Consider the following 16,060-nt stretch of genomic DNA (forward strand, 5'->3'; position numbering starts at 1 on the left):
GAAACAAAGTGTTTTGGCTCTTAGGGATGGGAATGGATGAAGAGTAGAGCAGGCTGGAAACTTTCCGACAAAACTTTTTTTTTCATGGGAAAATGTAAATGAATCAAAACCGAAACTGTTTGCAAGAAAGGGTCGGCTTCCCCAAATCTCCCGTTTCGGGGGAAAAAATGTGGATAAAAAGTTGAGAAATTGCCAAAACATCCTGTTTCAACATTTTCAAAACAAAAAGTTTGGAGTTTTTTATCCTAAATGACCTTTTGTTCCCAAATTTAAGGGCAAAATCAAAACAGTTTGAAATGATCCAAAGGAACATTTCTGTGGTCCCGAACCACTTTTTTTTTTTCTTTCAGATTATCAGTTCATGAAAATTTTCAAGATTTTTGTCCTGTTTCGGGACTGGAAAAAAGTCAAAATCTCAAATTCTTGTGGGAAAGATAAACCATTTCCTTCCCAGTTGTAATGCAGAATGGGTTCTTCGGGAGGATTCTGTGTGGCTTTCGTGGGATCGTACCTCTGCGCGGCGAAGCATGTGGGTTTGTTTTTTTAAGCGCTGCTAATGTCAAATCCCAGAGTAGACCTAGTAACCGAGCACTCAACCACTCTCCGCAGACTGAGCACAGCTGTAATTATAAAGCCATTCACAGAGCCCTTCATTCCAAGAGCCCCGTGCATGAGTCGGACTCAGTCCGATGTGAGTACATGCAACTCCCACTTACCACAGGCTAAAATTGGTCAACTGGGCCCAAAGGTCGGAGGACACCAAATATTGCAGTGTATGTCTGGCTAGCTTCTCCTGCAGTATGTCCTACTGCACTCATCACGGCATCTCTTAGACATAAAGTGTGGCCTGGAGTCCTAGCACATGCCGATTCGGGGGGCAGATGAAGAGAAAAACCCCAATCCTCCAGAGGGCATAGCTTTATCATCAACAGAACTCGATTCTTACTCAGGGTCCCTCAATGAACAAAAGAAAAACCACTCCCCACCCCTCAACAGCTGCTGTATCACCTCTGTCAGATTTCCCAAGCTAAGCAGCGTCTCACCTGTAGCATCTCTCCGGGTGAAAGGAGACAGGACTCGGCTGTAATGAATATAAAGGTGGTTCTTTATTGAGGCAGCCGGACCCAGGCAGACCCTGGGGTTTGCTCTGGCTCTCCAGCTCCCATGCTGGTTGCTGCAGCCCATGCTGCCTAATGCAATGATACCCAGACTGAGGCTCACGAGCCGAAAGTGGCTCTTTAACGGGTCTCCTGAGCTCATGCAGTAGTATTAAAACACTCTGTGATTTCATTGTTAACCAATCAGGATGCTTTTACTATGATATTAACCAATTATAATTGATAAAATAATAATACGTGGTCAGTCGTTTTGCTGTGAGAATAATATATATTTCCCTGTCATACTGTTTAAATATGACTAGATAGTACTATAGTAAATGAAACAATGAATTCACATAACTGTGGCTCTTTTGGGTAATGTTGATAATTTGGCTCCTGAACCGCAGAGGTCTGAGTATCACTGGCCTAATGGCATAACACAGTGTCAGGACTAAGCATTCATGGATACAGTGTTGGCTAGACTACATGGCGGAGTCAGTATTTACATAGACGCTCTCCAAGGGGCACTTAGGCCTGGTCTACACTAGGCGTTTATGTCGAAGTTAGCGCCGTTAAATCGAATTAACCCTGCACCCGTCCTTTATGATAAGCTGCGAGACGTTGAGAGCGGCCACAACTGCAGCGATGGTCGCAGCGGGCTCCATGCTCGGAGTACAGTGGCGTCCGCGCTGTCAATGACTGGAAAAGCGCGCGAACTGTTTTCCCGCCGGCGCTTTCAGGGAGGGAGGGCGGGAGTGATGGACGGATGACGACAGTTTCCCAAAAGCACCCTCGACTCATTTTGTTACCCAGAAGGCATTGCCGGCTACACCCAGAATTCCAATGGGCAGAGGGGACTGCGGGAACTGTGGGATAGCTGACCACAGTGCACCGCTTCGAATGTCGACGCTATCACCGTTAGTGTGGACGCACAAAGTCGAATTACTGTCCTTAGTGTGGACACACACGTTCGACTTTGCAATATCGATTACAAAAATTCGATGCAAGTAAAATCGAACTACTCTCGTAGTGTAGACAAGGCCTTAGATGCTGCAGAAGAATGGTGATGCAGTAGATGGCGCTCTTCTAGCTGAGCCGGTACTGAGCCGATGCCCCAAGCTGGGGAGCTACTGAAGGTGCCTTCTCTTGGATCAGATGTCAAGCTGATGTCCTGATTGTCTGTGGCAATTAAGATCCCATGGCTCTTTTTGGCATCAGTCCAGGTGTCTTGGTCAAGATAGGTGATTTATATGCCCATTAAGTTCAACTGGCTATGTAATTCTTCCTTTGCCTCCTAAGATGTCTTGTGTAGGGCTGCTGCTGTGTTCCACCCAAGAGGTGGCTCCATTTCAATGGGTACATATAAAGTGATCTCTCTGGACATTCTGCAAAGCACTTTGAAACACATTGCAATTAAAGGTGCTAATGTAGACACAGCATATGAAACAGACCAAGGTGATAAGTACAGATATACATTAGGTGAGAATCACAGCTCCACTTATATGACATAAAAGTCCCCATGCTCCCACATATGGTTAGCACAGCTAATCTCATCAGTGGCAGATTGTCCCCTCAGTAACAACACCTGGCTAACCCATGCTGCTAAAAATCAGTTTCCCTGATCCACCTTCCTTTGCAGGTGTTCATGCTGTCACCTGCCAGGAAGACTAAACTCACACCCCAAGATTTCAATCCTGGTCCAGACATGCCAACGTTATCAGGGGTGTTTGGACGTAGAGTATTGTTTCAGATCCACCTCTGATGTATATGGCAATGATCTTCAAAACCCTGGCTGGCTTTGTCATTCTGTGGAAAAAGGGCGACCCACGGCTAGAACTTAGGCAGTCAGCGATAAGCATGGGAACCATGTTGACTGGGCTAGCCACATATCCAAAGTGGCCCAAGCCACAGGGATATGCTGGAAACGTCCACCTTCTTAATACTATTTAACATTTGTATTGTAATGGCACCTGAAAGCTCTGGTCAGGATCAGGGCCCCATTGTGCTTCACTCCATGCATATACATATGAAGACCTGTTCTCTGACCCCCGTGATCTTACAAGCTAATAACACAGTGATGTATGCAATATAATCAAATACAGAGCATTGTAATATACATTGGTAACTGTACGTTTGTATTATGATAGATAAAATGCCAACTTTTCTTAACTATGCCTCAGCCTAGACTGGCTGGTTGATTCTGGCAGAGGAGGGATTTGGAGGAGGAGGGTTAGGGCGTCGCAGGGGAGGGCTTTCAGATCAGTTTAGGGCAGGAATTCCAGGGGAGGGGCAGTGAGAAGATGTTTGTGTGAGAAGCTGACAAGTGGCTCACTGAGGCTGTCATCAGGAAGGGCGATGAGTGAACTAAGGGGGAGGGGCAGAGCCATGAAAGACCTTGAAGGTGAGGGAAAGAAACTTCTCAATTTGGAGCCTGACTCGTGTCCAAGGGTGCTGGAAGGGAAGTAGGATGAAGCAGCATCCCCTGGCTTGAAGCTCTAATAGCAACCCAATGCCTGGCTTCCCTGGGGTTTGCAGTTTGGTTCAGTGACTTTCAGGGCCCCCGCTATAAAAATGGGTCCAGTGACCCTGCTCAAGTACTCAGCAGTAGCAACTAGACACTTACACAGGGGTCACATGAGGTTCAAAGGGTCTTCCCGGACACCGAGCCTAATTCAGCTAAATGCAGCCTGGAGTCAGGGAGCATGACTTCCGTGGAATCTGCAGTGAGATTAATGGTGATGTAACAACCGATGTGGTGTAATATGAGTGTGTGTGGTAGTCAGGGCAGATGTGCAAAGCAAGTGACAGGCATTTAAACATTCAGGGAGTGGGGGCATAATGAGCCGGATTCTGCTCTTCTTTTCAGCCAAGGAACTTCACTGGTTTCAGTGGAGTCACTCCAAAGAATCTGGCCTTCCAAAGGTGAGTATAGCCGTTCGGTTGGGTCTGAAGAACCTGGAGACTCAACATGATGCCAAAGGGAGTTGGTCAAATTCTTGTTTGTTATGCTAGCGCATATCTCCCCTTCTGTGCCCCTGCCCAGGTTCCAACTGGACTGGCCCCTTTCTGCATGCAGGAGGAGACTAGAGCACTTTGTGTTTCAACCCGCTTGTCCTTCTGCACATGTTCTCCTCCTTGTCAATCCCACGGTGACGACTTCTCCACCCACACCTTGCGTTGCTATTTACACCCATCAGGCTGGCTGCCATTTACATGCACTTTGCACTGGTGCAAGTGACCACACCAGGGGCGTGGCACAGAAGAACCAGGCTCATAATGCTGCATTTGTGACATCACTGTCATTTCCATGGCAACAGACTCCTGTCATTAAATGCAAAAAGGTGAGGTCACAGAAGAAGAACCTGTGAGAACTGAGCTTCCTTCCTGCGCCTTTATATACAAACCCTCTGAAACCTGTCCCCCGCACACCCCTTTTGGAGACTCCCGTGCGACAGCAGAAGGGTCGTTCAGCAAGCCATTCCCCTTTTTTGGCTGTTATAATGGAATGACTTTTACCAGCGCAGCAACGAGCTTCCCCAGTTGGCCATGTGCACCGAAGCAGCATCTCCGCTTTAGAGGTGCAGCGCAATCTGGAGAGAATGTTCTAGGGCCGAGGCTAGTGAGGGGAGCTATAAATGGCTCCCACAAGCCATTCTCTTGCAGCCAAGTGGCTCTGTAAGACTTTCAAAGATGCAAAATTCTTCCACAAAGGAAATAAAATAATTTGTTTCCAATCTAACCCCCTCTAGCACCTCCCCACATGCTCACTGACTGACCATTTTAACGAAGTGGGGGGCCACATGCTAGCACGTGTAGGAATTGGTTTGGGGAAGGTAGGTTTTGATCGTTGCAGCTATGCGATGATGCCAAGAGGAGGGCAATGAAACCACATTCCACATAGCGGTCTTAATCATTCACGCGGTGGCTGAGAGGCTAGAAAGCAGCAGCATTTTAAAAGCTGAGATTCTTGTGAGCCGTACATTAAAGCCAACGTTCAGTCCTACCCAGATCCACGCGACACGGCCCTAGAGTCAGAAGATTTTTTTTTTTCAAAGCCAATAGGAAAGAAGTTCCACTAGGTGACATTGAAGGTGATGAAGGAGTTGGCTACTTTCTGCTGGCGCCCTAGCTGCTCCGTCTCCCCCCATGGCTGGCCTGGGATCTGGCAGCTGGTGAAGGACCTGGCAGGAGGGGGCTCGCTGATGTGCGTCACTTCAGTCAGATCCGCCTCCAGGGTGCTGACAGTGTTGGTCACCTGTGCCACATGTACCTTATTGGCCACTTTCTTGTGCAAGAGGCAGTTGAAGATCTTCTTGAAGCCCTTGCGGAAATGCTTGGAGACCAGGGCATAAACGATGGGGTTGACGCAGGAGTTGGAGTACGAGATCAGGTGTGAGAGGATCCTGAGCACGTAGGTGGCGTGGTTGAGAGGAAAATAGCCGAACCAGACACACAAGATGATCAGGTGATGGGGCAACCAGCAGAGACAGAAGAGGACAGCTACAATGATGATCATCCTGGTGACCTTGCGCTTGGCTTTTTTGGATTCGGACATGTCTTCAATGGGGTCGACGGAAGTCCAGAGGTAACGGATAGTCCTCATGTAGGTGAGGCTAAGGATCAGCACTGGGATGACATAGCTGAAGATGAAGGTGCAGATGTCCATGATCTTGCGTTGGGGGATCTTCCAGATGGGATGGCAGACGGTCAGGTTGGCCATCTGGAACTCCTGGTAGTAACTGAGGTATGGGCCAGAGAAAATAAAGGAAAGACCCCAGATGAGGCAAATGGCTGTGAGCGCGTTCCTGGGGGTTCTGAGTTCTCTAGAATGCAAAGGGTATCTAATGGCCAAATACCTGCAAGGGAGAGAACAAAACAAAACGACAGTTCTATTTAAAACAGAGAAAACGTCATCAGGCTGGCTATGTGGGGAGAACACAAGGAGAAAAAGAGTTAAAATGAAAAACTTTGCACTTCTAATGTAATTTCTTGTTCAACTAATTATCCCATTTCCAAGGACTTGTCTCCACAGAACCTTTGTGCACGACACTTGCAGGGTGTGAATCTACAGCGCACTAGCCTGCCACGCGCTAACTGTCCACACGGACCCTGTTATCACGCACTAAAAGCTCCATGGTGTGCTGTGACATCTTGCATCTCAAACTTTTAGTGCGAGGTAGCTGGGTCCAAACAGACAATTAGTGCATAGCTAGCTAGGATGCTGTAGAGTCACACCTGGCCTGGTGTCAAATCTCCATATAGACAACTTGCCTGACCAGGTAGAGGAGATGGTAACTCAAACTTTTCTTTGTCACTGATTTTCACCATGTCTTTTGCATTTTATATAACAACAATATATGGGCCATGGCAGCTTAGCTCAGATCCAAATCATTTTTAGGGTGTGATCTGAGTTTAAGGTTGAATTAGGGCTAGGAATCTGGTTTGGATTAAATGGCACCTACATCTTGGAAGCTGATGTTTCCAAAATGTCAAAATCTTGCGAGCTCACTCACTCAACAGCTCGGTCACCTTGGATAGATATCTAAGCTTATTCTCATGGATATGCTGGTTACATCCAGAACAGAACTAGAAAATAAGCTTCCTCAGTTTGGGATCCAACTGGAACCAAAGCCATAGGGTTGGAGGGATTTCAGTTTCTGAAATGCCATCATCCACAAAACCCAAAGGGACTTACATTTGAACTTATGGTTTTGCCCATCTCTGTATATGACAATTACATAGTAAAAGCAGCAAACTCAAAGGGCCATGCTTTCAGTGACTGGTGCTCCCTTGAAAATGCAGCTGCAAACATGCACATTTGTATTTGTGAATGCAGTGACCTGTTTTATGCACATGCACCTGCTGCTGTTTGCAGGCACGTGTTGCTCTGGTCTTTTGACCATGTGGTTCTTTAAGAGATGTAAAATATTTATATCTCGTCAGTTCCACATTCGTCAGAGAGTCTCCCTAGGGAATCGGCTCTGAAACAATGGTTGATGGTGCACCAGTGTGTGGGCTGGAGAATCATTTTATTTGCCACAAACGGTCAGCTCTCTGATTTCTGCACCTGGCACTAAGGTCCTGGTTACCAACAGATCTGTCCTCAGGGAAAGAGCATGACCCATCACTTTTTCAAGGAGAAGAATTTTGCTTTCTCCATCAGGCAGAGAGGGAACAAGGGCCTGAATTCACATTTCATTACTGCAATCTATGCTGGTGTAACTGACTTCAGAGGAGTTACACTGGCTTAAAACTGGAGTGACACAGGGCTAAGGTTTTTCCTTCAGCACTATAAACTTCATTCCCACTGAAGCCACTGAGAGTTTTTGCCAGTGACTTTAATAGGAGCAGGACCTTCGTCTAATAAAGATGCATAGTTCCTATTATTTTCTCATGAAACAGGGCATGCTGCCGACCCTTGGCCACCTCCCACACTGCAGCTCCCATTTCAAAACAAGCTTGTGAAGTGCCAAGATGATGACGCGTAATCAGCTGTCCTGTAGGTTACACATCTCCACTCGGGCCCAATCCACAGAGGATGTTAGTTTGCTGCAGCTCCTAGCTCTCATGCAGAGTCCTTCAGCTCAAACAGTAATAATGTCTCAGACTTTCAGCTCTGTTCCCTGGGGAGGTTATTGGGCGGTCATTATATGTGGTTGATGTACCATTTTAAAGGGTTTTTTTCATTGTTATTAACTGTAACCATAAATTAGTATAAATTAATAGACTTGCATTGCAAAGCCCAACAAAAACCTCCCAAAGTATATTCAGTCTTACCAGGAGCACAAAGACATCAGTTAGGATTTTTATGTACAATGTTCTGTGGAGGATGTGCAAATAGCTATTGATATTCAGCCAGCAGTAGCTGGTGAATGGGAGGTCAGGGTACTAAGCACATTGCAGGACTGAGATCTTACTGGTTAGAGTTGTTAGCATATAGCTTTACCCTAATCCTGAGCAGCATGAATTTTAAACTGCACATGTAATTCACAGCAAGCTTTTTAAACATGCTTTTAGCATCCTCCTACACCCACTAGTGAATTCCTCTTGATGGTTATTGCCTTGTAAACAGTCTCCAGCTAAAACATGAGAAAGATGCTAGAGGGCGTCTAGTTAAAGAGGAACTGATCCATCAAAGTCCCAACTCCACAGCCCTTTTTCCTGAAGCCAGTGGGACTGTTTGATGGAGTAAGGGTTCTTTTCTGATTGCAGGGTCAAGCCCAAACCCTACTGGCATGGAAAATCCCCCAATTCTGCAGCCTTTGGATTCTCAGTGGTAACCGGAGTTGCATACGTCAGGATCTAACCCAGGGGTCGGCAACCTTTCAGAAGTGGTGTGCCGAGTCTTCATTTATTCCCTCTAATTTAAGGTTTCGTGTGCCAGTAACACATTTTAACATTTTTAGAAGGTCTCATTCTATAAGTCTTTAATATATAATTAAGCTATTGTTGTATGTAAAGTAAATAAGGTTTGTAAAATGTTTAAGAAGCTTCATTTAAAATTAAATTAAAATGCAGAGCCCCCCGGACCGGTGGCCAGGACCTGGGCAGTGTGAGTGCCGCTGAAAATCAGCTCGCGTGCCGCTTTCGGCATGTAGGTTGCCTACCCCTTAACCTTTCCTTTATGGAGGAGGGGGAGGTGAGGAGAGTCATGAAATTTAAGTTTTCAGAGCTCTGTTTTTCAAGCCTCCCCTATTTAAACTGATGTCCACTGAAACCAACTGACAGAAGCCTGCACACCCAGAAAAGTGTAAACTACCCTCTAGCCTCTGCTTTGCGGTTGTAGAATTCATCCCATCCAGCTATTGCAATGATGACCATTGAAATGCTAAGTGCTTGAAGTGTATGTCTATACTACAAGCACTACAGCAACAGAGGTGCCACTGGAATGCAGACACTTGCTACAGCGACAGGAGGGGTTTTCCATCACAGTAGTAAATCCACCTGCTTGAGAGGTGGCAGCTGGGTCAACAGATGAATTCTTCCATTGACCTAGCGGTGTCTATACCAGGGCTTAGGTTGGCAAACCTACATCTCTCGGGGGTGTGAATTTTTCACACCCCTGAGCGACAAAGCTAGGCCAACCTACATTTTAGGTGTATCTCAGACCTGCGTGTGTCATCCAAAAGGTTGAGTCACTGCAACATAATATTGATGCTCTTGTGGTGAGAAGAGAGCACTACGGATGGCAAGAAATTCATAGATTTTTTTTGGCTTGCAAAATTCTGCTAGAGAATTGTTGCCATTCATACCATTTCACCCCTTACATTTTGGGTCTGATCCTGCAAAGAGCTGAGTGCCTCCTGTGAGGTTCTGGGCACCTTCCACTCCCAAATGAGAATGATTGAATCGTTTAGTACATTACTAACAGTGAGTGTTGAATCTAACTAGCGTCAAATGCAAGACTGGAACTGGAATATATCAAGTGGCAGGATTTGACATGTGAAAGGTGCCTCAGAAAAGGGAAAGAAAGGCTTTGATCCATTTTGTACTACTCTGAAAGTATTTTATGCCAACCTCATTTTTGGAATCCTTAGTCTTGGACTGACTTGATTATTGTATCAGAAGCCTGGCACCGAAATACTGTAAAGAAAGGCACATTGAAAATGTCTTGAAAGATGAGATTACTGAGACATAGCAAACAAGAGGATGTTAGTTTCCTTCAATCTCATTCACAGCTCCCACTGTTTTTCCCACTGAAAACTATAATCAGAAACAACAGGAACACAATGATCACACAGTAGGAAGATTTAAATGATAGTGTAGTAATCTCCCGATTATACATCAAACTCCTGTAGCCTCAGTTCTCTTTTCACATAGTTCTCAGTAGTTTTAGACAGGTGTAACTCCTCCGGTATCAATCGAGTTACTCCTGATTTTACATTGTTGAGGGAGGAGAATCAGGCCCTTCACCTGCTTTAATTATACATAGGCTTGGAAGGATTAGCTTTTTATCCGTAAATGTCAGCAAACATTGATTTCACCACTGTACATACTCAAACTGATGAAAAAATACTTCCATTGATAATAATCAAAATATACAGATAGGCAAAGTAAGAAAAATGCTGCTTGAGAACATATTAGGGTTTGACGTAAGGCTATTTACTTTCTCCATATCCACATGTAATGTTGACAATTTGGGTTACAAAGCTTTTATATTTTGCATCTCAAAGTCTGTCTCTAAATAATTGTCTGCCATCCGTCTGATTCCCCACAACTGTGAAAATTTAAATCGATTAAAAATAGAAAAAATGCTTAAAAAGAAACAGAAAAAATTCTTAAAAAGAAAAATGCTCAAAAAGAAACATTTTGTATAATGTCAAAATTCTACAAAAATAAAAACTGAATTCTGCCAAGCCGAAATATACATACCCTTCTATGGCTCCTTTGGTGACAAGTGGCTGCTGCATATCCTTAAAAGCAATTATTTATTGCAAAACAAATAAGACATAAAAAATAAAATAGACTTTTGTGAAAGGCAAAGAAAAGACCACTTTCTGTCTAGCTTCTGTTATAGAGGCCTGCCAAGAGTTTGCAAAAAGGGCTTTTGGCATCTTTCTAGTTGGCTCTTAAAATCCAAAGATCTTGCAGGTTTGAAGTACTCTGAACGCCGAGTACTTTTGACTTTAAATAGAAAATATTCTAATAGAAAAGCTTCAAGAGCCACGGTTACCTTTCTCGCTGCAAATTAATTACTTCTCAGCCTCTTGAATGCTGAATTGGTGGTAGAGATCAGCAGGAGGAAATCACAATTACAAATGTCAAACGCTGCAGGCTGCCTTCATTAGGGACAATTCCAGTTCCAAACCTCGCTGTTGGACATGACAGTTTTAATTGAAAGCTAGCATTCATTTTATTGTCCGGTGCCCCCAGGCCAGCCTAGAATCGTCACCCTGTGTTTTAATAATAATTAATAATAATAATAATAATATTCAATAATGTATGTGAGAGAGAAATGTTCTTTCAAGTAATGCAAATAAAAGGTGTTGGTGAGTGGAAATGTTTAACTATAATAACTCTTTTTTAAAAGATTTACCTACTTTGCTATTTATCAGATGCTATTTACAAAGCAGGTGTGATTTCTGTAATTCCTTGAATGAGCTAGGGGCTGCTGCTTATATTATGACATCTATTTCTAAGCCTCTATGCCAAGATAACAGACCGTCGTAGCTTGTTTCTCTCTCTGGTTTTGATAACCTGTCCACTTTATCTCCCAAAGCCTTGAGTTAAAACAATCCGGGACAGATTTTGATCTCACTTACATCAGTATAAATCTAGACTGGCTCCAGTGAACTAAATAGCTTTTCTCCACATGTATGTCGGTGTACATGAGATCAGAATCTAGCTGCCCATTTCTTTTGAAATCCTTTTCCCAGCCTCCTGTTATTCCCATACGTCTCCCAGCAACTTTGTTGTCCTTTGGCAGTTCTAGACACTGAAAACTTTCTGATCATTTAGGGCCAGATTGTGAACCCATTCCTTACACTAGTGAGCAGTTACATGCACAAGTAACCTTGTTGTCAGGTAAGTAAATGCTCATCGGTAAGCATAAGGGATTCACGCTCTGACCCTCAGGAGTTTCTCTGCTGTTAGCTTTACACCAGCGTTCTCTTGTCTGCTCTTAAAAAGCAGCCCTGGCAATGCCACCAGGAGACTCAGGAAGTGTACACTTCCGAAACCTTCATTTAAATTCTTCAATTTAATGAACACGCTCCCTTATTTATCAAGCTACCACTCACTGTACATGAGCAAGCTTGCTCTTTTCATGCCCTGCTTTCCTTGGGGATGGGGATGTCTCCACTGTAGCTTCTGTAGGGGAGAGAGAACCGTTTCATGCTAATATTGCCCTTTGGTTTTCATGTATTTTGACCTGCATGCTTCACCCATTTACCCATCGCTGTATCTCTCTGTGGCCCTCAAAGAAAATCACACTGGTGTGACTTGATGTCAGAGGTATGTTTTCACTGCAAAAACAAAAGGTGTGTTTGTACGTTGAGTTAAAATCCGAGAGAAGACAAGGTAGTTGTAGTTTTCACGTGGGTGAGCAGGTCAAGTTAAAGGCTATGTCTGTGCAAAAAAAGGTGGTGGGGGGCAGTGTTCACTATCCTGCTGTAAAATCTTAGTGGAAATAAGGCACCGGTAGCTCACTCCCTGACCATAGCTGACCTCACCTACTTTCCCTCGCAGGAAAATCTACAGGTGCCTTGTCTTCACTAGGATTTTACAGCAGGCTGGCTAATGCACCTTCATTATCCTGAGGTAAAAACCCAACTCTGGCAGTGGAGACGAAGCCTATATATTCACATTGGTACAAACCCACAACACAGGCCTGGTTGGCTCCTAAAATGTAGGTCAACCTTGCTACGCCTCTAAGGGGTGTGAAAAACTCACACCTCTGAGAGACATTAGTAAACTGACCTAAGCCCCAGTGTAGACAGCACTAGAATTCTTCCATCGACTAGCTACTGCCTCTCAGGGAGTGGATTAACTACAGCCAGAGAAAAACTCCTTCTCTCACTGTAGGAAGTGTCTACACTACAGCGGCGTGGCTGTGTCACTGTAGCATCTGGAATGGAGACATCTCCATAGACACGATGGGCTGATGTAAAACTGAGTTCACACTGGTGCTGTTTAGTCCAGTAACTAATTTCTCCGCTCTTGAAAAAGGATTTTAGGCCATGTCTACACTACAGCAGCACTGCAGTTGGGCCACCATAGTGCTGTAGTGTAGATGCTTCCTACATCAACAGCAGGTGTTTTTCCAGCGATGTAGTTAATCTGTCTCTGCCAGAGGCGGTAGCTAGATCAATGAAAGAATTCTATCTGCCTCCACCGAGGGGGCTAGGCCAATCTAGGGCATACATTTTTTCACAGCCCTGAGGGATCTAGCTAGGTCCATATAATCTTTAAGTGTAGACTGGGCCTAACTGAACTCTGTTTAAACCACACCATTTTCCATTGATGTCCCTCCTTCTCTTTCACTGAAAAATCTCCTGGCCCTTCTGGGGAGCTGAGTCAAGGGAAAGCAGTCGTGCTTCTCCCCTCACTCACACTGATGTAGCGCCACTCCTGTCAATGGACCCACTCCGGATTTCCTCCGGGGTGCGTGAGAAGAGACTCCGGCCCTGCACATGGACCACGATTTGGGTGGTCATGCTGAACTCTGCCAGCCAGGCTGAGCACTCCAAAGCAAAGTGCTGCTGGTTTCATCTGTCCCTCTCCTGCAGCCATGGGAATGCCTTGGGGTCCTCCGCCCCATGCCCCTAGTGAATTCATCTACTCTGAGCTGGGCTTGGGCCAGGAACTGGTCCCAGGTGATTTAGCATGCCCAGCTCTGCTGTCTAAGGGTGCCTAATCCCACCTCCCCTCCTCTCTCTGCAGAGCACAGTCCCATTTCCTCTAAACTGCCTCTTTCCACCACCCATGCGAAGACCCCAGCTTGCACATTGCCTTCGATAGCTGGGGATCTGCAACTTTCAGGAAGGCACCACCCTGCAAGAAGTGGTGCGAGCCCCAGGGGGGGAGCTCGCCTCCTGCCCCCACACTGCACCCCTCTGCTAGCCCTTCCAGTGCAGCTGCTGCAGCGGCTAGTTCCCTCCTGCTCCAGAGTTCCTGGCCCTCCAGCTCTCCCTGGTAACTTATGGGCAGGGAGGGAGAGGTTCTGGCTGGCTGGCCAGGTTGGAAAGTAACCAAGGAAAGTTGCTGAGTTATTTGCCAAGGAGGGGCTGAAAGGAGGGCAGCCCCCCTGCTGCCCTGGCCTCTCCGCTTTCCTACCTGTCCAGGGAGACGGTGGCGAGGGTGAAGCTGCTGGCGTACATGGTCAGGTAGATGAAGAAGTGCACGGCTTTGCACAGGAAGGGCCCGAAGACCCAGCCCTCCAGGGTGTAGATGGTGGCTTGGAAGGGCACGCAGCAGACGATGAAGCACAGGTCGGCCACGCCCAAGTTGAGGATGAAGAGGTTCGTGGTGTTATTCACCTGCCCGTTCCGCAGCAGCACGGCCAGCACCAGCGAGTTGCCCACCGTGCCCAGCAGGAAGATGAGCGCGTACACCAGCGGGATGAGCACGGACTCGGGCTGCCAGCCGGCCTCGCCGCCGGACGCGTTGAGCGGGGCCAGCGAGCTGTTCATCGCCGCGGCGACCCCGGCTCCTCCCCAGACACAGCTGTTCAGCGAGGGACACTCCGGCCGGGGGTAGCGTGGGGCGCCTTGCTCGCTGGCATCCTCCGGGCGCTCTCAGCTCCAACCGCTGCCCTGATGTGCGACGCGCCGCGGAGTCTCGCTTAGTTCGCGGGGTGAGCCGCAGCCCAAGTTGCTCCGGAGTTGTCCGCTCCGCTTCGCGCCCTCGCTCTTCTGCTGCTCGGCTTCTCACCGGGCGCCGGAGCGTTTTCCGAGCCCCGCTCACCGCCTGCTGCCTCTCTCGCTGGAGAGCATCGCGGCGGTGTCTTGAAAGGGACCGGGGGAGGAGAGAGTAAACTTCTTGGCAGTTTTTATTTATTTATTTATCTGTCCCCTCCCTCCTTGGAGCCCAGCGCTCTGTGTGCTCGGCATACGGGGGAAAAATATATAGATCTGAGCCAGGCTCTGGTTTCCCTGGAGACAAATACCTGAAATACAATTAACGGTGTCTATGGAAACCTAAGGCTCGCCTCCTGGCTGCCCCCAGAACCCTGGTCTGTTCCTTCGTGCCTAAACATCAGGGGAGGGGGATCCAGAAGTTGCCCATGTGCCTCTGTGAGGGGCAAAGGGCTGCTTTAGTTCTCCTCCAAGGAAAACTGGTGGGTAAAGGGAAATAACGTTCCCAGTCCAACAACGCCACCTGTAACTCCCGCAGGCGGAAGGTAGCTGTCCCAGGCAGGCTGACGTTCTGCGTCTGCAAAGAGCTGCTCTGACACGTGTCAGAACTCTGCGCGGAGCTCGTGTGGAACAGGCTCTGGGGGCTGGATCCAACAGAGCAGTTAGGTGCTGGACTATTGATTTTTTTCTCTGATCCCGCTAGCTCCTTTCTTCTGAGCCAGCAGAGGCAAATCCTAGAGTCCTCTGTCCTTCCACCTTGAAATCAGTGGGAGTTTTGCAGGAGTGAAGGAAAGACTGCAGGAGCTGGATGGAATATCAGAGAAATATTAGGGGAATAATAGCTGACCAGTTTTTCTATTGTTATTTCTTTTATTGTGGTGGCATCTCCGGGTCTCATGGGGGCTGCATTGTGCTGGTGACTGCACACACAAAAGACAGTCCCTGCGTCAAAACGATCTATTTTGGCTTTCTGGTTGCAGAAGAGTTGTTGGCTTGATCATCTTTTGAGCAATAAAGAAGAAATCCAGCAAACTCAGCCACAATGGGAACAAATCCTTAACACCTCTCCTCTCAACCAGCTACAAAATTGCATTTTTCCCCCTTGGTGCCTTTCCAAATTATTTTCTTATCGTCGTAGAACACCATCAATTCTTTGAGTATGTTTCACTTAACTGATGTTCGCTTGGCTTGGGCTTGGTGACCAGTAGTAATACAAAGAAATATAATCACTGATACTTTCCACTTCGCACCTAATGATATCACTAGTCTACAATTTTTGAGACGTCGTCTGCTTCAGAGATAAAATGTGCTATTTATTATGTATTTTGATGTGCTGAATTCAAATATGACAATTAAAACAACTGATTGACTACTGTTTCTAAGATATTTAAGTTTTTACATTTTATGTCTATGTATATTGTGTAGATAGTAGAGTTTTAATCATACATTGTAAACCTAGGTCTTTTCATGTGTTTATGGTTGCTTTACATGATAATATTTCACCTGTCCTGTTTATGTAACACTTTAAAAATCAGCAAAAGGGTTATATAAATAAAATTTATTATGAAACAAAAGGCAAAAAACTATTCTGTACATAGTTTAGTCCTATTCAGTGTCTACTCGGCGCTTCTTGGCTTGTCTCTTGTATTCATTAAATGGAGCATCTCT

The 16,060-nt window shown here is 46.1% G+C and overlaps 1 protein-coding gene across 1 annotated transcript; it reads right to left on the reverse strand.

Annotated features, from left to right (window-relative positions):
• Positions 1-1,087: 1,087 nt before the first annotated feature.
• Positions 1,088-14,634, reverse strand: GALR2 (galanin receptor 2). The gene is made up of 3 exons (XM_008163884.4): positions 13,872-14,634; positions 2,140-5,953; positions 1,088-1,624 (listed from the first exon to the last, which is right to left on the reverse strand). The coding sequence occupies exons 1-2, from the start codon at positions 14,225-14,227 to the stop codon at positions 5,173-5,175; spliced, it is 1,137 nt and encodes a 378-aa protein (XP_008162106.1). The 5' UTR covers positions 14,228-14,634; the 3' UTR covers positions 1,088-1,624; positions 2,140-5,172.
• Between the last annotated feature and the right edge of the window lie 1,426 nt (positions 14,635-16,060).

The sequence above is a fragment of the Chrysemys picta genome, chromosome 12, assembly GCF_011386835.1.
Source record: "Chrysemys picta bellii isolate R12L10 chromosome 12, ASM1138683v2, whole genome shotgun sequence".
NCBI classification, from domain to species: domain Eukaryota; kingdom Metazoa; phylum Chordata; order Testudines; family Emydidae; genus Chrysemys; species Chrysemys picta.